The sequence below is a fragment of the Oryzias melastigma genome, linkage group LG4, assembly GCF_002922805.2.
Source record: "Oryzias melastigma strain HK-1 linkage group LG4, ASM292280v2, whole genome shotgun sequence".
NCBI lineage: Eukaryota > Metazoa > Chordata > Actinopteri > Beloniformes > Adrianichthyidae > Oryzias > Oryzias melastigma.
Genome location: NC_050515.1, coordinates 14304325 through 14324884, shown reverse-complemented (window position 1 = coordinate 14324884; position 20560 = coordinate 14304325). Strand labels below are relative to the sequence as shown.

The window sequence follows — 20560 nt, the reverse complement described above, 5'->3', positions numbered from 1 at the left end:
GTTTCTGATGGATTCCAATGGACTATGTCCGAATCCTAATTTTTCTCCTACCCCTACACATTCTCCCTACCCCTACATTCAGCCCTCCAAACAGAGAGATATAGAAAAATAGTGGTTATGTCCAAATCCCTTCACTACGCACTGTATAGTGCGTTCGCAATTTTGTAGTGCTGTCCAAATCCACAATTTGAAAATTAAGTGTCCTAGAAATTTCCCAGAAGTCTTTGCAAAAAAAAAAAAATGTATGTGCGTATAGATTCTAACTAGATTAGCAAATACAGACCACAATGCATTGTGTTTGGACAATTTTTGCAAAAAAAAAAAAATGGTTTAAATGTAATTTTTTAACTAAACCATCTACTTTTTTATCAGAACACAGTAGAGTCATGAATAGACATTGTCTTGTTGATTAGATTTTCACTTAAAAAATCGGTGACATCATATCCGCCGTTTAGAAACACAAAAATGCATGGCGTCCGAATTGCGTTTGAAATCCAGGGCACTAGATTGACCCGCACTATGTCGTTTTTAGTAGTTAAGGATTAGGGTGGGAATTTGGACATAGTTAGTGTCTTCAAATTCAGACGTCACTCCCACTCGATGACATCATCAAAAGTCGCCGGTCAGCTACATGAGCGCGGAGGTGCTAGTGCTCATAAATACCTAACAATATTGGTTTTATAACTTTAAAAAGTAATGGTAAAGCAAAAAGTCATTACTTAAATTTAAACGTAAGCCCTGTATCCCTCTGCGACGAGGGATAGCCCTTAAAAAAACTATTTCAGACACCCCTTTCCCTTCAAATGCTCCTACAATTGGAGGGGTAGGTAGAAGTCGGATGGGTAGGGGAAGAATTCTGATTTAGCTTGTCCAAGAAAACGACGTGTGTTTTAATTTTACCTAAAAACAGCATAATCATAATTAAAGGACAAATGGGAACACTTTTAAAATAAATCAAAAGATGATTGTAATGGGACTTTAAACACACATCCCTAGATGTATAAGGGAACTCATTTATCCCAGTTTGAGAGCAGAGTTTTTTGATTTGCTAAAAGCTCTTATATCTCAAACTCACAAAGTGCCTGCTTGAGTGCAAATCTATGTTTCTGCTCCTGCATTCACTGCTGTTCACACAAGTGTCCTGTCCTCCAGTTTGAGTTCATTTTCAAGGCTTCCTTACAAATTCTTATCTAGATTTTTGATTTTATTTCACTTCTCTGGATCTCTGTAGCTTTATTCTGGTAAACCTTAAAGTGTCATATTTCAGCTTGCAGCACTTGTGTTGAAGGCATGTTTATATATTTTTGATAGCAGGGGGAAAAAAGTCACACATCATTAATTACAGGCTGAGGAATAGAATGAGAATATTTATTAGCTGCTAATTAGAGTCATTTAAACACAGTTTTGAAACAGGAAGCCTTTGGTGACAACGGACCTTTTCAAAATGAAAGCTGATAATGCAACCACCTTGTGGAAACATCAAAATTAAAGACAATATCTGAACATATTTTGGTAAATTTGGTTTTAAGGTAATAAGGAAATGAGATTTATTTATTTCAGCATCAATAATTAAACTTCTGTTGTGTCTCTATCTTTTGATCAGTGAAAATTCTGTGCACACAACCGTGAAAACGAGCTCTTTAGACTCCATGACGGAGTGTACTGGTATTTTTGAAAGGCAGATGGGCTGAAGAGTAAATCTGGAAAGGAGAAATAAATAAAAAATGACATCTGACAGACTGAGGCGTTAGAGAGGAGGAGGAGGAGAGAGGAGGCTAAGGAGGAAACATGAAGGAGACATGAGCAGGTGCGCTTTGCTGCACATCCTCGAAAACACACTGCTGTGTTTGTACAGGTGGATGCAGCATTGAATTAGTTTGTCTTTGTTATCCGTAGAAATGCATGCTGATGGTGAACGGACTTTGTATTGAGGAGACAGAAAGATTCTTTGTTTGAAAGCCGAAGAAAAAAAGAAGAGCTTTGGCATTGGTCTGCAGCTGCACAACCAGATTTCATCAAACAATTGAACCTGTTTATGTGACTGGAGGAGAAGATGTTGTACAGAACGGACTTGTGTGTACAGCACGGTTACCGTAGGAGTCATGGAGGGAGATTATTCAAATAAAAGTATACTGTGAGGTGTTTGAAGGTGATTAGACTCTCCATCCCACATGCTCATATTAAATCTGACCACATGCAATTCATTTTTGCATTCAAATATGACAATTAAAATAGATTTTTACCTCTGGTTTGCTTTTTACTTTTTCGGCCGTTTGTGTTTGTCATCTGTTGCTTTGCAGCATCTTTTTTCCTCTGTCTTTTTCCATATTAGTCAAGTTCATTGTCAAAATGATGCTGTTTCCTAAACACTCTCCTAAAACTGCATAGATGAATGCAGAGTTTCTGACGTCATGTGCTGAAAAATAAATCCAAAGGTCAATTTGAGACTTATAAAGAGACATGTGTCATCTTGTCAACTACAAATTCACATGTACACTTATTTTGTTATGCCAACTTTTTGTTTTATACTTTAATGTCAACCATAACCATAAAGTCAGGCTGGCATCACTGTTAAGTTTTAGAGAAAAAATTTCATGCATTTGGCTTTTATTTTGAAACACTCGTCCTGATTCACAATGATTTAAATAAAGAAATACTCAGAAATTAAATTCTGAGCTTAATTTACTTCATATTTATCCTCCATTACCAGAAAAATCCCACAAAACATGTAAGAAACCCCCAAAAACAACATTTTCTTCTGAGTGGGTCTTTAAAGATTAATTTAGTGCTCAAAGTTTTGAGACTTGTACATAGACTCCAAATATATGCAACATGCTTTTCATTCTTACTGTTTGTTCAATCCCTCCACTTACTTCTGGGTTTGATTGATTTCATTGAATTGCTGTATTTAAATTAGTTTTTTTCCAGTTCATTGTTAACCCATAAGAACCCACAGTGACATCAGTGTAACAGAAAAATATAGGAAATGGTGGTTTGGGAGTTTTTTTCCACATAATTTTATTTTTTATGAGAAAATTTATAGGTCTTTATAGGTTAAGGTCAACTTAAAAAAATGTTAACTAACAACCAAATCTAAAGATAGTCACCATGGCAGTGAACCAAGGCAGGATTAAAACCCACAACCTTGAGCGTTCAAACTCTGGATGGCCCTTTTAAAATATGTTACCACTTTTTATTCTTTTTATTTTGCATGTATTTAAACAAAAGTAAACAATGCAATTTAACAATGTAATAAAAAGGTACAATATAAAAAACAAGAACTCATGCAAATGTCACTTTAAAGTGGACAAATTGAAGACTAAATAGATCTTTAGTGCAAAACAGTATTAATCCAAAAACATGTAACACAGGCCCTGATTTACCAAATAATAAAAAGAGTATAAATTGCACATGCACACATGGAGATTACATGCACATGCTGTTTTATGAGGGTTTGCTCTGTATTTAAATGAGAATTTAGTGTGTGCTGCTGATGGTAAATCAGTGCAATTGTGAGAGAACGAAATCAAGACATTAATTTTGATTTTTGTGCATGCAGACCCTTAATAACTCAGTATTTTTAAAATATTCTCACATTTTTTTGCAACCATGCATTGACATTGAGGCCCCTGGGCCTTCAATAATAGTTCATCTAAACCAGAGCATCATCTTCTGTGACCTTCATTTTATCACTTTGCTAAAAATAAAAAAAAAGAAAACGGACTTGCTCCTGATTAATCTGCCACTTTTCATCCCAGGCAAACAAACACACAGACAATCTGCATGTAGGCACACTTCACACATAGAAACATCCCACAGGAATACTTCAAAGAGTGGCTCAGATCACAGACGGCTCGTGTGTTACTCCTGCCTGGCTGCTGTCTGATAAGCATTAAGCTTGGAACTGCGAGGGCTGCGAGTTATACTGGGTTTTTCAAAATCACCTCTGGTCTTAGGTATAACCCGCTGCTCAGAAAGAGAGAGAGGGATGCTTCTTTTTCAGAGCTGAAGAAGCTTTGACACTTAGAGCTGATCCGTTTTTCAAAATAAATGTTTATTTTGGAGCCTTAATAAATGTCACATTTAAGGTCGACACAAAGTAGAGATGAACTCACCTAAAGTTTAAAGTACTAAAAATATCAAGTATGTAAAGTAGTTCTAGTTACAAGTGTAGGTTAATTAATGTCTAAACTGTATGCTAGCAACAAGCCTCCATTTTAATGTTTGTTTATATATATTAAAATGATCAATTTCATTATGTTTAATGTTTTACTTTAATTGTATTGATGAGTAACGTTATCTAAGTATAATCAAAAAGAGTTATAATTTGTTATGACTGTCTATGCCTTCATGAAAATCACTTGTTTGCATTAGTCTGACTTTGAATTTAAAAAAGTACAATTAAGTCATTTCCTTGTGGAATGCTAAAATCATCAAAAACTTAAAACTTTAAGTGAATAACCTCTGCTATGAGGAGGAACTAATACTACAGGCATGAGGAAAATGGCTTAAACAAGCGATATGCAACCTTCAACAATAAAAGAACAGTTATTGTCTGGGATGGTGGAGGACCCAAATGCAGGAGACAAGACTTGTGGCAGAAACTCAAAGATTTACTTAATAAACTCAAAACATGACAAAACCAGGAGAAAACAAACCAGTGCTGTGACAGAACAGAACAGATGACCTGACAATGAGAAACTGAAAACTAGACACTTAAATAGGTTGAGGACAATTAACTAAATGAAGACAGCTGTGGATGATTTAACCTGAACATGGTGAGACTGACAAGGAAAACAGAACATAACAAAACCAGATCACAGAATCATGACAGTACCCCTCCCCAAAGGGCAGATCCCAGATGCCCAAACATCTTTGAGGAGGGGACGAATGAACAAAAAACAAGTACAGAAGACAGGGCTTCTGCAGCCAGACTGATGTAAAGGGTATTGGAACCCCTCCAGGAACAGACGTTGAGAGGAGCGGTCCCGGTGACTCTCCCCAGGGACAGGACACATGAAGGGGAGCAGTCCCAGCAACCCTCCTCCAGAACCAGAAACAGCCAAGGGGGGACGAGCGGTGACCATCCTCAGGAACAGGAAGGAGCGGTCCCGATGACCCTCCTCTGGAACAGGCACATGAAGAGGAGCGGCCCCGGCGACCCTCCACAGGAACAGAATGGATGGCCCCGACAGTCCTCCTCAGGAACGGATTAGATGGATGAAGGCATGAGATGAAGACTGCTGCAGGAAACCCCATCTGACATGACGTGGCGTTGAGTGGCATGGCATGGAGCGAAAGTTCTCCTGCTGGGTCCAAGATGGTCAGGTCATACTGTCAGGGATGGTGGTGGAGGACCCAAACGCAGGAGACAGGACATGGTGGCAGAAACTCAAAGATTTACTTAAACAACTCAAAACATGACGAAACCAAACCAGTGACGTGACAGAACAGATTAGAGAAGATGACATGATAATGAGAACTGAAAAACCAGACACTTAAATACACTGAGGTTGATTAACTAAATGAAAACAGCTGTGGGTGATTTGACCAGAACACGGTGAGACTCACAAGGAAAACAGAACATGACAAAACGGAAGCATGGATCATGACAGTTATATGTTATTGTTACTATTGTGATAAATATACATGAACTATTTTTGGCATAAAAAGTAAGTAAATATTTATTTCTATAGGACATTTTCCAGATAAAAATCACAAAGTTCTCCAGAAAAGTAAAAACACATAAAATTACAGCCAGTCATACACATATTGCAGACAAAAAAAAACGTAAAAGAAGGTAAATCACAATAAAAGACAACAAAAGAAGAAAAAATAACGCATGAATATAAAGAGAAAAAAGTTTTTTTTATTGATGTAACTCTTGATAGAGGTTCTCATGACTACCTTTCAAAATAAAAGACACTGTTCAAATTAGATCATCTCAATGCAGCAGATGTAGTACTGTATATAATATCAGCAGTGATAGAAAAAAAAACAGTTTATTTTACTGTTTGTGGTCCATCTCAGCAAGAAACTTGTAAAACTTACTAAAATAAAATCAGAGCTAATTAAGTGACCTTTGCTGTATTTTTTGAACCACAAGGTGCACCCAAAGTCCTTGAATTAGTTAAAAAATATGAATTCTGGTCGTACTTACTGATCTCAAATTGAGTTTTTGTGGCACATGGCACATAAAAATCTGTCAAAAACTATGATCAGGAGCCTCGCAGAATAACATTTTTTTTACTCTAGTAATTACTTTTTACTTAACAGTTATTTTTTAAAATGAAAAAAAAAAGTATTTGTCTGTAACCTGAGTACCATGATGGAGGGGTAAAATAGCCATGTGGCTTCGGAGCCTCAGGTCCCTTGGGGTCCAGATGACCCCACCTTATTTTGATGTGTGGACCGGATTTCATGTCTGCCATGGACACCAGTGAAGATAAAAAAAAAAAAGGTCATCACACTGTCTTGGGGGTTCCAGATGACCTCACTCCCAACGTTAACGTGACTTGGATAGCACAGGAGTTTAAAGCAGCATAACATGGAACACAATAAAAACAAAAACAGTTGATGCCAGTTCTGCTTTTCAGCTTTGACACATGTAAATGCTGTGATCATCCTTCCGTACCATGAACAAAGGGTCACTTTTAAAATAGGTCCTTCATTACATGGACTTTTTTTTTTTTACATGCTCATAGTTCTGATAAAAACTAGAATCAAAGGATAGTTTTATACAAAGTGGATGCTGGTTTTGGTTTTGGTACATTATTACACACGACCGGTTTGATCCTGTCAGACAGATCTCATCCCTCCAAAACCCAGATGAGCAATCTCTAAAATATGGGTCATGTTAAAAAAAAAAAAAAAAAAAAAAAAACAGGAATTAATTCAAAATGCATCCAAAGAATCAAAACTTTGGCTGTAGAGCTTAAAGCTCTAAAGAAGAAACCTGCAGGTTGGTTTTGTTTACACTGTGTGTGTGTGTCTGTGTGTGTGTGTGTGTCGTCCTCAGAAATGAAAGCAGGTCTCATTAAGATTTCTGTCATGCTGCAGCAGAGCCCACAGCATTTTATCTAAAAGCACAAGTGAGCGACCGGTCAAACCACTCAAGACGGAGGAGTCAAAACTCCTGGATGTGTTTCTGTTCGCAATGTCTGAACGCGTTCTTCACTGGGGGGAAACGGCATGCGGCATGATGAAGGATTTGCTGCATCTTTGTGAGTACTTGAGACTTTTTGAAAAACAGAGATTAGTGTATCTTAACAAAATCTGAGTTTATATGCAATTTTTACAGCGATAATTGAAATAAAGGTCATGAACTGTCCGTTTAGATTTAAGTTTATTTTGAAATTTAGCATATAATTAGGTAATAAATGCAAATGTTTTAGAACTAAACATTAAAACTGATTTTCCAAATAATTATTGAATAACTATTGAATAACTACTATTAAAAATAAAGCTTTACTGAGGTTTTCACAAACGTTGCTCTTTTTTTTTCTGATAAAGACATATGCAGACAAGTTAGTTCGTGTTCGTTCTGACATAAACTGCTGCTAGCCATTCTCCCGCATTCTCATAATTCTGTTCCAGTTCACACAAGCCCCTGAGAAAGCAGCTACACACTTCTTTTCTGCACTGCCGTCGTCTTCTTCTTTGCTTTCTAGGGTTCTTCGCTTGTTTTTGCTGCTGCATTGTTTGCACTGGGGAATTTATGAAACTGCTTTCAACTCAGTATCTGCATAAGAAATGGAGGAATACGATTACCAATTTAAAAAAATGCATAAAAAAATATAAAAAGAATTGAAGTTTACATAGAGGTAATCAAGGAAGTCTTTATATAAAATAAATAAGTTCCAGTAAAACATATTTTATTTGTTACTTCACACAAATAAAGTCAAATTATCCAATAATCTGAATTTCCTGTCTTAAACATTTAAAGTATTGGTGCATCATTCTTGTGTAGCTTGTTGATTCCGAGGAGTGTGAATATATTTAATGTGTGAAAACTGCTTCTGACTCATTCTAAAAGTTCAGTAGATCCAGCAGAATGAAGCGAGCTGCTGCCTCACTCTAACATCATTCGATTGATAAGACGCAGACATTTCCTGACAAAATAAAGCAAAAACTCTCTTCCCTGTCTTATTCAGATAGTGTGCTATTGATCTAAGCATCCTGAAATAAGTGAGTGTACACTGTGTGAGCAGTGCTGTGAATCTGAGCATGCCTGCATGCCGGTTTTGGAAAGCTTCCCACTTTCTGGCTCCCCTGACAGACGCCGCCTCTCGGATCCCAGAGCTGCTGAGAGACGGCTCTCCTCTGCAGGCTGCTGTCATTGTTGTTGGGCTCGGTCTGGGCTCACGTGCATTACAGATCGCCCGCTCCCACTCAATCTATTTACAGTGATACGTCAAAGTGACCATGAGCTCTAAAGGCTGTTGGATTGAGCGTAGTTTTTCCATGATGTGGACCTCCACACTGAGGTGGAGTTTAGCCCCCTTTGTGAGAATGATTTCTTCTCTAAGAGCGTCCCTGAGGCTCAGGACATGTCACAACAGATAGACAACTGCTGCTCCGTTGATGTGTTGTGTGACGGTTCAAGCAGCACCGAACATGCGGTCGAGGCAGGGCAGGGTTATTCCTGTCTGTCTTTGTGGAGCAAAGGAGCGTGGCATTTAAATCTGTCGAGGGGAGAAGATTGTGTTTGGGTTTGTGGACCGGGGCAGCAGGGGTAAGACTTTTCCGAGTCGGACACAAATGGAATAAATGTCAAAGCTGCCTTCATACTTGACTCTGAAAAGGTGATTCTTCCTCTATTTCTCCTCCTCCATCCCTCTTTCCCCTCTGTTCCTCTTGTTTCAGATAAGTTGTTCGGAAAGCGTCTGCTGCAGGCCGGGAGGCACATCATGTCTCATAAGTCGTGGATGAAAACGGTGCCCACGGAGAACTGTGACGTCCTCATGACATTTGCAGGTCAGCCTCTTAAAGACAACACTCAAGATTTTATTTGAAATGTCGAAAATCTGTCCTGATGCTTGAAACAGTTTTTAGAGAATTTTTAGAGAAGTTATTTGCTTTACGCTGCAAAACCAGGATCCTTGGAGATAAGTCAGAAATTCTTAAAATAAAGAAAATTCTTTATATAAGCAAATAAAAACATATGTCAATGGAGTAAGAAATTGGTTTTAACAAGAATTCCTATTGTAGCAAAAAAATTCTAGTTACTTAGACATGTTTTCTTAAACCAAGATTATTTTGTTCTAGAAAAAAAATCACATTTTTTTTCTTGCAAGACAGAAAAATGTCATAAAACAAGGGATTTTTTACTTTGCTTAAGATTCCATTTTTGCAGTGATCAGCCTTTAATATATTCATTAGTAAGCTGCAAATACAGTTCTTTACTCACACAGCATCACACACGAGTGCAGACATGTTTGTTTATCACAAAATTATTCATTTCTACTCTTATAGTTTCAAAGTAAAAGTTTTCCATGTTGAGTTAGATTTTTTAAAATCCTAAATGCTTAAATAAAGGAAAATTTCATGATTGTTTTGGTAATTTTCTGATTTTATAAAAAAAAAAATCATTTTTAATATATTATCTCTTTTATTAAAAGATTAAGAAAGAAAAATAAAGGTTTTGAATCATGCTAAGGGAAAATAAACCATTGTGCAATTCTTTTTTCAAAATCGATAAAAAATATGCAATTTTTAGAAAAGATTTGAATAAATAATATGTGGAATTTTAAAACAATGTTAGCTTTCAGGTCAGAGAAACTATTTTCCATAAAGATCAGAGGCTGCTGTTACCAGCTCGCCCCACCTGTGAGACGAGGGGGGGGGTTCAGTTTTCTACCTTGTTGTTTGCTGAATGTGGGTCAGTAAACAGCAGGTTGATGTGTTTTTATTCTTCACCTGAATCCTCCAGTTTATTCTAAAAGCTGTTATCTGCTGCGACACAGACTGTGGCTGTTTTCGATTGCTCACAGTCGGCTGTGGAGGAGGAAGCACATTTTAAATGGTTATGAAAAGCAATCTTAAAAGTAAATCAAAGACGTTAAAGATCCACTTGGATGAAAATCATGTTTTTATAGCATTTATCTCATATATAAAGAAAATAAAGCTTAAAATGTGAGTATTTCTATATTCAAACCATAATTGATGTTGCTTAAGAAAGAGCTTATTTGTGTCAATAATCACAAAGGGGCGGGCCACAAGCTCCCTGCTCCGCCCCTTTGTGATGCATCCACTTATAGATGATTAGATCCATGTAGTGGCATCTGGCTCAACACTGTATGGGTTGATCGCTTTAATATTGCTGTGTGTGAGATGCTGTAAGATAGTTGGAGAGCGTGTAAATAAAGCGCTCTCAGTAAAAGGGAGGGAAAGAGGGGCGGAGTAGCTCTGTGCCCACAGCTTAGAGGTGAATTTCTAATGAACGACTGCAGAAATTATGTTTCACGATTTTTGATTTCGTCTGAAAAGGACATAATCATAATCAAAAGTCCACTGGGAATCCCTTCTACAATATATCAAAAGATGGGGACTGAGCTACAAATTATTAAGAAGACTTAAACTGAATTCCTTCAGAACAGAAAAACTACAAGTATATTATCATTAGCTGACAAACAGGGTTTCCTGAAACTTGCATTCGTACCTCCATGCAGGTATTCATGCAACAACAGCATGGCGGTATTGTTCAGAGGCTTTTAATCGATCGGCGTTTGACAAGATAATAGTGCAAACACTTTTACTTTCTGCAGGAAACAGAAGCAAATGTCATTTAAACAGACTCTGCATTCTTCCCAATGTATTTGCACTTTGAATTACGAGGAAGTTTTTGTCACAAAGGTCATTCCAAGATACCAAAAGTGAAATGAGACCGAAAAGTACCAAGTAACTGTTTTAACATAATTATTAGAGAATTGTTCTTCCTTCCTTACTGTCTTAGTCATGAATTCTGGAGAAATAAAAGATCTTTGGCTGCTTCTCCATACGTGTAGTAAATGATATTGTGCAAACATCAATGCGTGGGAATGGAAGAAAAATGTATTTTTATTTCTTATTTCCTGCCACAGACACTACAGATGACCACACGTTACTATGGCTACTGAACCACATCCGGCTCGGAATCCCAGAACTCATCATCCAAATCCGACATCACAAGCACACACGGGTCTACGCATTCTTCATCACAGCGACATACGAGAAGTAAGAGATCTCCTTCAATAGGAGTTTGTTTCTTCTGCTATGAACAAAGGTTGTTATCCCTCAGGCTCCTTTGATTTGATTTTTATACTACTGTTTTCCTGATAAAAAGGTATATGCTTGGTTGGTTGTGCCTTTTTTTTTCTTTGGGAAAGCAAATACTAGCTTTGTGTATCTGGAAAAAAAACTAAACAAATAATACATTTGTATGGAAAAAGTTTTTCTTTCGCAAAATAAAACATTAGAGAGGAACTGCAATTTTCACTCGGAGTGCCAGACCCCAAATGAGTATTTTAATAAATTTAGCAAAGGCGCCTATTGGATTATAATGAAAGCTGTGACTGTTATTAGTGCTTCAGCAGATTATTAGCCAAGCCTTGGAGCATCAGCTTGAACTTGTGCTGTCATGAGCTGCAGCAGGTAAAGCAGGATGTAAAAGCATCTCTCTGAATCAATTCCATCCTCTCCTTGGGCAGAATGTAGGCAAGAAGCTCCGAGAACTTCCCTCCACCCACACAAATAAGCAAAAAGAACTATGAATAATACAATCCTTTTTATTTCATGCAGGAAGTTTAGTTATTTATACATTTAGCTGGAGATGTAAAGACGCTCACTGTTTGTTTCAGACAGAAACTTTTGGTTTTATATTTATCTGCAGCTCTGTGAATCGTTATAAAACTGATTTCATACATCTCTGCTTTGGTTTAAGACCTATAGCCAAATGTTTTTTTTTTTTTTTTTTTCTCGATTATGCTCCCAGAACTGCTTTAATTACAAAGGTTGAAAGGATTGATTTAGGAATATAAACCAACTTATTAAAGTTCTGTGCCTCATTTCTATTCTTTGAGAGCCATCGAGGCTTCTTCAACTGTAGATTAAACTACAGGACTCTCGACAAAAAGCTGAGTGGATTTGGAAAAAATATGTAGTGAAGAGGAAATCAGTAGAATAGGACCGTGAGAGAAAAAGGAAATGGTTTCTTTTTTCAGAGTGTGGATAAAGAGTCTTCTTTGACACTGTGCCGGTGGGGTTTAGATAAAAGGAGAATGATTGCTTTGTGACCTGGTCACTGTCTACACACACATGAACACACACACAATACCTGCCAGCACCTGCATTTCAAGAAAGTGGAGTGATAACACTATTTCACATCCAAAAATTCACATAAAACAGCTATTTCTATTGCATTTCATGACTGACATGAATAGAAACTGATGGAATAATGTGAATTATTTGCATTTTTTTAGTATTTACGTGTGATTTTTGAATTTAAAAACAGCTTAAAGATGGTAGAAATATTCTCATTTAATACCTGATACGCAATCCTAACTAATATGTTGTTAATAACGACATCCTTGTTTACTTCTAACATCATTCCTGTCTCTGCTCTGAGCAGGCACCTCACAACTCTCTTCCTGTTCTGCTGATTTTCATTAAATCGCATTATATCCGAAGGATATTTGCTAAATGACCGTAAATCTCAGGAGCCGTGCTCCGCCTCAGCGCCGTTTCCTCCTTTAGCAAGGTGACTTTGTCCACACGGTGTCCTTGACTACATCTCCACCACAACGACCACACTTCAGAATTGTGTTTGGGATCTTTTTCCACATTAGTAACTAAAAACATTAAAAAAACAGTTGATTTAAGCAGCCGCAGCACAATGTCTGCTTTCACCTGAGAAAGAAAGCTTCATTTTCGCGGTGCTGCACAGTAAGCAGAAATCCACAGTGACACAGAGGCTTACGCCTCAAGTTTCTGCTGTGCTGTAATCCATCGTGGAGCTGTCTGCGCCGCGCTGCATAATGCTGCATGATGGAGGGATGCTTCACTCCAGCATCAGCCATGTGCATGTGTGCACTACATTTACATGTGAAAGCTGGTGGTCTGTATTAAACCTAGATTGTGTTGCTTTATTACTAAAAGGGGGGATGTAAATGGTGGAGGAAGAAAAAGGTCTGGAAGCAGAAAGATGAAGCAGACGAGGAGGGACTGATAGAATATGGGGTGATCAGAAAAATAAGCTTGAAAAAGCAGAGGCAGAATCGGATTCTGACAATGCTACAATATGTTTTTGGTTTAATAGATCTATCCAAATAACAATAAAAACGGGTTAAACTCTCAGAGATGAATGCATCTGTTTAATAACAGGGGACAGTGTTTAGCTCAAGGGCTTGTTGAAGGCCATTCTAATCCTCAATTACTATACCTTTACATCTTTTTCTTTTCTATTAGTTACATAGAAATGAAGCCAAATTAGAACTTTTTTTCTGGCAATTTTACAAACTACAGTTCCCTCAGAGTAAGTTTTATAGTTAGTTGTTGATTTATTATACATTACGTAATTTTGAAAGAAGAAAGTATGACAAAAAACATCTGTGTTCAGTCAATATGATAAAATAAAGAGGAAAATATGTTAAATTCTAATTCACCGTCTCTTTAATGATTGGATCCTCAACATTTGCTTGCCTAAAGACCCCAAAATCCTTAAAAACTCTCTTGCTGTTCCTGTAGTTTACTGAGAGGTGCAGAGGAGATGGGACTGAGGAAGGCGGTGAAGCCTGAGTTCGGCGGAGGAACACGGAACTTCTCATGTGAAGAGGACTACATCTACGAGAACATCGAGAGCGAGCTGTGCTTCTTCACCTCACAGGTCTCTGTCTCGCCGCAGAGCAGATAACAAGCTGAAGTGAGTGTTTCTGACAGAACCTTCTCGTCTCCTCGCTGCAGGAGAGGCAGAGCATCATTAAATACTGGTTGGACAATCTTCGTGCCAAACATGGAGAGGCTCTTCATAATATCACCTTCTTAGGGGGCCAGCCAATCAGTAAGTGACAACCTCGAAAAGGAGCACACTGGGAGTTTTACACTCACAGAACATCATTTCTCATGTGTGTTCACTGCATTTGTCGTTTTTGTAAAGAAGGATTTCAGTGATTTGTGCTTTTGTGTGACCACCTGCAGTCCCGGAGCTGAGAGCCAGAGGTGTGATCCAGCAGGTGTTTCCTCTCCACGAGCAGAGGATCCTCAGTCAGCTCATGAAGTCCTGGGTCCAGGCTGTCTGTGAAAAGCAGCCTTTAGGTTCGCTTCTCACACTGGAGTAGCAATTGTTTTGACAAAGTTAAAACTGTGATTTTCAAAATTTCCCCTGTGTTTACAGATGACATCTGTGATTACTTTGGGGTGAAGATCGCTATGTATTTTGCCTGGCTGGGTTTCTACACCACTTCAATGTTATATCCTGCTGTGATTGGCTTTGTGCTTTGGATGCTCACCGAGTCAGATCAGGTGACCAAAGATCTTTTAGTTTGAACTTAAATCCTCTAATCATCTAATTTGGATCTATTTTCAAAGTGTTCAGTAGAAATTTGCCTGAGTTGTGAGTTGAGCTATTGGCTAGGAGTAAGCCTGCACCCATTTCCCATCATCCATCTGTTTAAACTCTCTCAACCTAACATTACCAGTGCAGCAAGAATGATTAGCATTACTGGTGCTATCCAGCTGTACAGTTTTGATCAATTTTCCAGCTAAGATGAGAAAAAAACAAAGATATATGTGGATCTAGTCGTCTACGTGACAACTACGCTCTTTTTTTCCAATCGTATATTTTTGCCTGCTCCAGCTTCACAAAAAAAAATCATTAAAAAATTGTCATACGAACAATTAAACTTATTTTTCTTTATATATGTTCTCCTTCTTTAGAAAAATTGCACAAAAACATGATTTTCCTCGGTTTGGCTCTGTAACGCCTGTGTTTTGGATTCCATAGACGAGTCGTGACATCTGCTGTGTGGTGTTTGCCCTGTTCAACGTGGTGTGGGCCACTCTGTTTTTGGAGCGGTGGAAAAGGCGGAGCGCCGAGCTGGCGTACAAGTGGGGAACGCTGGATGCGCCCTCCGAATCCCTGGAGGAGCCGCGGCCTCAGTTTCGGGTGAGAGACGCTCTGATTCCTCCCGACTCTCGGCCTTCCTTCCTTTCATGTTCAGTCATGCCCTCCGTCTGCAGGGAGTCAAGCGCTGCAGCCCCATCACAGGATGTGAGGAGTTCTACTATCCTCCGTGGCGCAGGCTTGTCTTCAGGTGGCTGGTCAGCCTGCCCATCTGTATCCTCTGCCTCTGCTTTGTCTTCCTGGTCATGATCATCTGCTTTGAGCTGCAGGTCAGTTTGCTGTCAGCAACTGTCTGATGCTTTCTAGCTCCAAATGTTAAAAAACTGCAGTTCTGAAGACAAAACTACAGTAGGTTCTTGCGTTGATCTGAAAGAATCTTCACTCGTGTCTTTGTAGGAGTTTGTGATGGGGATCAAAGAAATGCCTCGGCTGGCTCGCTTCATTCCCAAAATCATGCTGGCTATCACTGTGACTGCATGTGACGAGGTGTACAGGAAAATCGCCTGCTGGCTAAACGACATGGGTGAGGGTCGCAGCTTCTGCTGCTCAAGACTACCTGAGATATCAAATGATCACATTAATTTCAGTTCTTTAATTACACACAAATTAACAGGTTGTTTTTTTATAGTTTTATTCTCATTTTTAATCTATAACTATTATCTATTATGTAAGGGATACATAATTCTAGGGATGTAGGAAAAATTAGTTTGGTGATATATTGCGATATTTCATTTGCCGATACTTGTATCGATTTAAAATGCTGACAAGACGATATTTAATTATTTGTGAGCGTCCTTCAGTGTCTTACTTTTGTTTTTCACCTAAACCTCCAATCTCTAGCTGGCAGCACAGCACAGTTTGAGCAGCTCTAAACCGCACCAGAACAACAAGATCTCTTTAGAACCAGCTTGTGTTCAATATTCAGTCTCAATGTTTTTTGTTTTATTATTATTGTTGAGGATTGAAAAAGAAAGCCCTCTTGCTGGTGTAGAAGTTTGTTATACCAAAAAAACTTCATAAATCCACTCTTTAAATTGTATTTTGGTCTTTTACTTTGCCACAATGTCAGAAATATAAATGAATATATATAAAAATTGGGCTTTCACAACAATTATTAGGTTAGGTTAAAAACAGATTAATTAGCTTAATTAATTACAGGTTATAATTGATTAATCACATGACTGCACGAATTAAAATGTTGACATTTGCAAGTTTTTTCTACAACGTTGGTACTTTTTCTGTTATTTTGTTTAAAAATAAGTGTTTTTTCTTTACACAGAAAACTATAGACTCCAGAGTGCCTATGAGAAAAATCTCATCATCAAAATGGTTCTTGTGAGTTTTTTTCTCTTTTTCCTAAATTTCATTAATGTTTCTCTTCCAACTAGAGTTTCTGTCCTTCTGTCTCTTGCAGTTTCAGTTTGTAAACTCATATCTAAGCCTTTTCTACATTGGATTCTACCTCAAAGACATGGAGCGCCTGAAGGAGGTACGCAACATCTAATGTCTTTGTGACCGCCGCTTGCATCCGTCCCCTCACACGTTCATTTGCTCGTTTGTGAAAGATGCTGCTGGTGTCGTTTATGTTACGGAGTCTGCAGCGACCTATGTGCTGCCTTCCGTCATCCTCAAGATCCAGATGATTCTGGTGACGGTTCTCAAAGTACGAGTCCTGTTGAAGTGGAGATCAAGGTTTTAGCCTCTGTGCATCACCACAAAATAGAAAAACCTGCTGTGATCTGTGTTGCTTCTGGTTTGAAGCCTGACCATCTGGTGATGCCTTCATTTCTAAAGCCTGTGACTCTATACGGGAGTCTGAATGTTTGAATTAGCTTATAAGATATTTAATCAAAGTGAAATGATCTCACATGGATGGCCTCATCTGCTTTTATTAACAATCATTAAATCAGATGCTTTCTGGTGTAAATTAGCTTCATTTTATCTTTGAATCTGTAAAGACGGAGTGATTCTGTGAATCTTTTTTCTTCCCTATTCCACATTCACTGTAACCACCAGTACAGTAAAGATATTTGTTCTGCGGGTGGGGGATCTCAGGTACTTCAACTTCCTGCTTCCTGCTTTCTCATTTTGCCTAAAACTGAAAGCAGTGTTGTGTCTAAAGCATGTAAAAAAATGGTTGTGGGTGTGTGTTTGCATTCCGTAATTCAATGGAATTTAGTGCAACAGGGAAGAACCTGCTTTTCAGGATAAAAGTGATGAGGAAAATACAAGCTGGTGATTCCCCAGGATGTTCTGTAATAAAAAACAAGAGGTGGATTCTTGTATCAGTAATCCAGTCCTATAGAAAGTTGCAGCGCACAGAAAATATTTGACTGAAGATTTGTTTGCTGGCAGCTACAAACTAGTCATTTATCTTCCCTTCCTAATAGACATTGTTGAGTTACTGAAAAAAAATTGTCTTCATAATTAAAAATTGATTTTTTAGTGCTTAAATAATTTTGTTAAATTGATTTTTTTTACATGTTGTACATTTGAATAGACTTCCACAAACAGATTTTCCTGCTCCTTCTTCTCATAATTCCTTAAAGATTTCAGACTTTTACCAAGTCCCTGCAATCCTCCAGAAGTTGGATGTCAGTGGCATGTTTGTGCTGACTGCTGTCTCTTCCTCCTCAGATGCTTGCCACTCTGCTCATCATCCGCCAGTTCCTTCAGACTGTGAAGGAAGTACTGCAGCCTTACCTGTATGAGCGCCACAAGCTGGGGGAGCTGACGCTGAGAGCCGTGTGGGACTTGCTGCTCTCGGTGCTGCTGAAATACGCTCGGCTGGCAGCGGGAAGTGCCCAGGTCTCTCCGACGGACCAGACGGTGGCAGGACCTGGACTGAGAGGCGCGAGGCCCCGGGTGGGACTGTCGGAACGGAGGTGAGTGAGCTGGGATTCAGACAGTAACTGCTGGAAGTTCGAGTAACTGGAGCACATGCCCTCCTAACTGTCCTCTTTAAACGTCTGCAGGGAGAAGAAGTGTTTGAACGGAGGATGTGGAGTGCCTGATGAGGAGGAGGGAGGGGAGAGGGATGAAGCTGACAGCGGGAGGTTCAGTGAAGGAGAGACAGAGGAGGAAAGTTTGATTGACTGTGGTTTGAAGCTGAGGAAGGTCAGCTTCATAGAGAAGGTGTGTGCTGCAGAGCCTTTCTAAATGGGTTGTGACAGGAAATCCAGTAAATTCTTGCTTTTTTTTCCATTTAGGTGGACAGAAGGTCAGCCTGTAGTGGACCCCTCATGGAAAACAGTTTTCTAGAAGAAGGCAGCCCTACTATGGTGGAGAAAGGAATGGACCCGGCGTCTGTATTTGAAATGTGCGATGAGGACGACGATAATGGAATCCATGACGTGAAGGACCCGAGCGCCGGCGGCGGTGGATCTGAGGGGGTGAATGCTGTAGCTGCTGCTGCTGCTGGCAGCGCCGCCTCACCCCCCTCAGAGAGCAGCACATCACTGCGTCACAGAAGAGGCCGGAGTGCAGAGAGAGGCGAGACCAAAACCAAGAGGGAGTCATGGATAGATCCTCCAGAAGAGAAAGACAGCACCACCCTCACTCAGGCTGAGATGGAGAGCTGCATGCAGACATATGCTGTGAGGAGTTCTCTGCACTTGTCCTAACGTTACTCTTCAAAGAATGTCTATGAAATCATTGTAAAATCAAAAAATAGAATCTTCCAAGATTTCTAGTTTGGGTGAAATCAATCTAGAAAGGTCGTATAGGACAACGTAGAGTAAAAAAAGCTCAAAGTCTCAGTGCATCATTTTTGTCTCTCACAGGACACGTTTGAGGATTATCAAGAGATGTTCATCCAGTTTGGCTATGTGGTGCTTTTTTCCTCCGCGTTCCCCCTGGCTGCCATGTGTGCCCTCATCAACAACATCATCGAGATCCGCAGTGATGCCTTCAAGCTGTGCACTGGGCTGCAGAGGCCTTTTGGAGTCCGAGTGACTAGCATCGGCCAGTGGCAGGTGAGACGGCGACCCTGAAAGTTACCATTGAAAAAAAGAGAGGTTGTACTTTTCCTTTGAATGTTTTCATTAAAAAAAAGTCATAGTGACTAAATTAGTGATCTGAGTTGCAAAAAAAAAAAACAATTTTGTTCTTTTGTGTAATGAACAGACCGCCATGGAAGCCATGGGCCTCATCGCCATCATAGTGAACTGCTACCTGATTGGTCAGTGTGGACAGCTGCAGCGGCTCTTTCCGTGGCTCAGCCCTGAAATGGCCATCGTCTCCATCGTCATCCTCGAGGTACAGCAGCTTTCTCCTGTTTATCATTTCAAAGTAACTCAAGCATTTAAATTTAGTAAATAAATGGTAAACACTAAAATAAATAAACATAAGCCTTTTTATGAGTTTGTCTTTTTACATGCTATGATGGAGAATTGACTGTTCTGGTGAAGGTAGTTTTGTTGATTATGAAATCAGAACATTTAATACTATAACTAAAAAACAGTTTTCATCGTCTCAATTGTAGACAAGTGACTTAAAAATAATAACAGAATGGAAAGACTTTCTAATTTTAAAATAAAAAATCTGAAGACTTAACTAAATAAATCTACAGTTGGCAAACATTTGCTTTTGCTGAAATGTTAAACTCTACATTGAATCATTCACGTTTACATGGAGACACATTCAAAAGTGGAGCATTTTCTGCTGCACAAGCTAAATGTCAGTACCACTCTGTGACAAACCCTTGAAATGAGCTCGATCCAAATATCAAGTGGCAAAATCAGAAGAAACAAAATGTTTAGGATTTTTTTTATTAATCTTCCTCTCATATCAGGTTTAAAATGCATGACAGAAATTAAAGCATGCAGATGATCACATTTATTTATTTATTATTTAAATAAAGAAATACTCAGTGATTAAATTTTAGGTTTAATTTTCTTTATGTGTCCTCCATCATCAGGAAAACAAAAAAACTTGTAAAAAACCCCAAAATCCAGATTTTCCTTGGAGTGTGTCTATAGGACTTTCACAGTGTAACTTATTAATCTTTTTCCTTTCTTACCGACTGTCTATTGCAGCACTTTGCTGTCCTCCTGAAGTACATCATCCATGTGGCGATTCCTGACGTTCCCACTTGGGTCAAGGAGGAGATGGCTAAACTGGACTATCAGCGCAGGGAGGCCTTCAAGGTAAAAACTGCTTTAATAGCCAAGAGGAAGATTTTATTTATTCTACAGAACTTCTTTTTTTTGTTTTCAAATATTTTTTTTCTTGTTAATTTTATGGTGACTTATCTCAAATAACTGTATGACTGAAATTTGTGCACTCAGATGCAGCAGCAAGCTTGTGCTAGAGGTCTGTATTGGTGCAGGGTAGAGCTCAGCTTGCAGCGCTCTCTGCAGTGCAGCTGCAGGATTCTTACTGTAGTCAGGGATTTGTTGGAAGGGTAGCATAGCAGTTTTGGAACAGTTATTAGCCAGGTTAGTGCTGATTCTTGTGAACGTT

At 38.9% G+C, this 20560-nt stretch overlaps 1 protein-coding gene across 2 annotated transcripts in view; it reads left to right on the top strand.

Moving 5' to 3' along the window:
• Nucleotides 1-20560, top strand: part of ano8b (anoctamin 8b) — a 37012-nt gene that overhangs the window by 11705 nt on the left and 4747 nt on the right. The window contains exons 1-18 of one of the 2 annotated variants that reach the window (XM_024278563.2): nucleotides 4870-7223; nucleotides 8866-8976; nucleotides 11082-11214; nucleotides 13723-13861; nucleotides 13939-14035; nucleotides 14173-14289; nucleotides 14369-14496; nucleotides 14978-15139; nucleotides 15214-15366; nucleotides 15494-15620; nucleotides 16377-16432; nucleotides 16512-16586; nucleotides 17735-17982; nucleotides 18073-18232; nucleotides 18307-18693; nucleotides 18880-19071; nucleotides 19223-19354; nucleotides 20134-20244. In XM_024278563.2, coding sequence (XP_024134331.1) covers nucleotides 7157-7223; nucleotides 8866-8976; nucleotides 11082-11214; nucleotides 13723-13861; nucleotides 13939-14035; nucleotides 14173-14289; nucleotides 14369-14496; nucleotides 14978-15139; nucleotides 15214-15366; nucleotides 15494-15620; nucleotides 16377-16432; nucleotides 16512-16586; nucleotides 17735-17982; nucleotides 18073-18232; nucleotides 18307-18693; nucleotides 18880-19071; nucleotides 19223-19354; nucleotides 20134-20244 — 2595 coding nt within the window. In that variant the 5' untranslated portion in view covers nucleotides 4870-7156. Of the gene's footprint in view, nucleotides 1-4869; nucleotides 7224-8865; nucleotides 8977-11081; nucleotides 11215-13722; nucleotides 13862-13938; nucleotides 14036-14172; nucleotides 14290-14368; nucleotides 14497-14977; nucleotides 15140-15213; nucleotides 15367-15493; nucleotides 15621-16376; nucleotides 16433-16511; nucleotides 16587-17734; nucleotides 17983-18072; nucleotides 18233-18306; nucleotides 18694-18879; nucleotides 19072-19222; nucleotides 19355-20133; nucleotides 20245-20560 lie in introns of those variants that run through there. The other variant, XM_024278562.2, reaches the window with a different exon arrangement.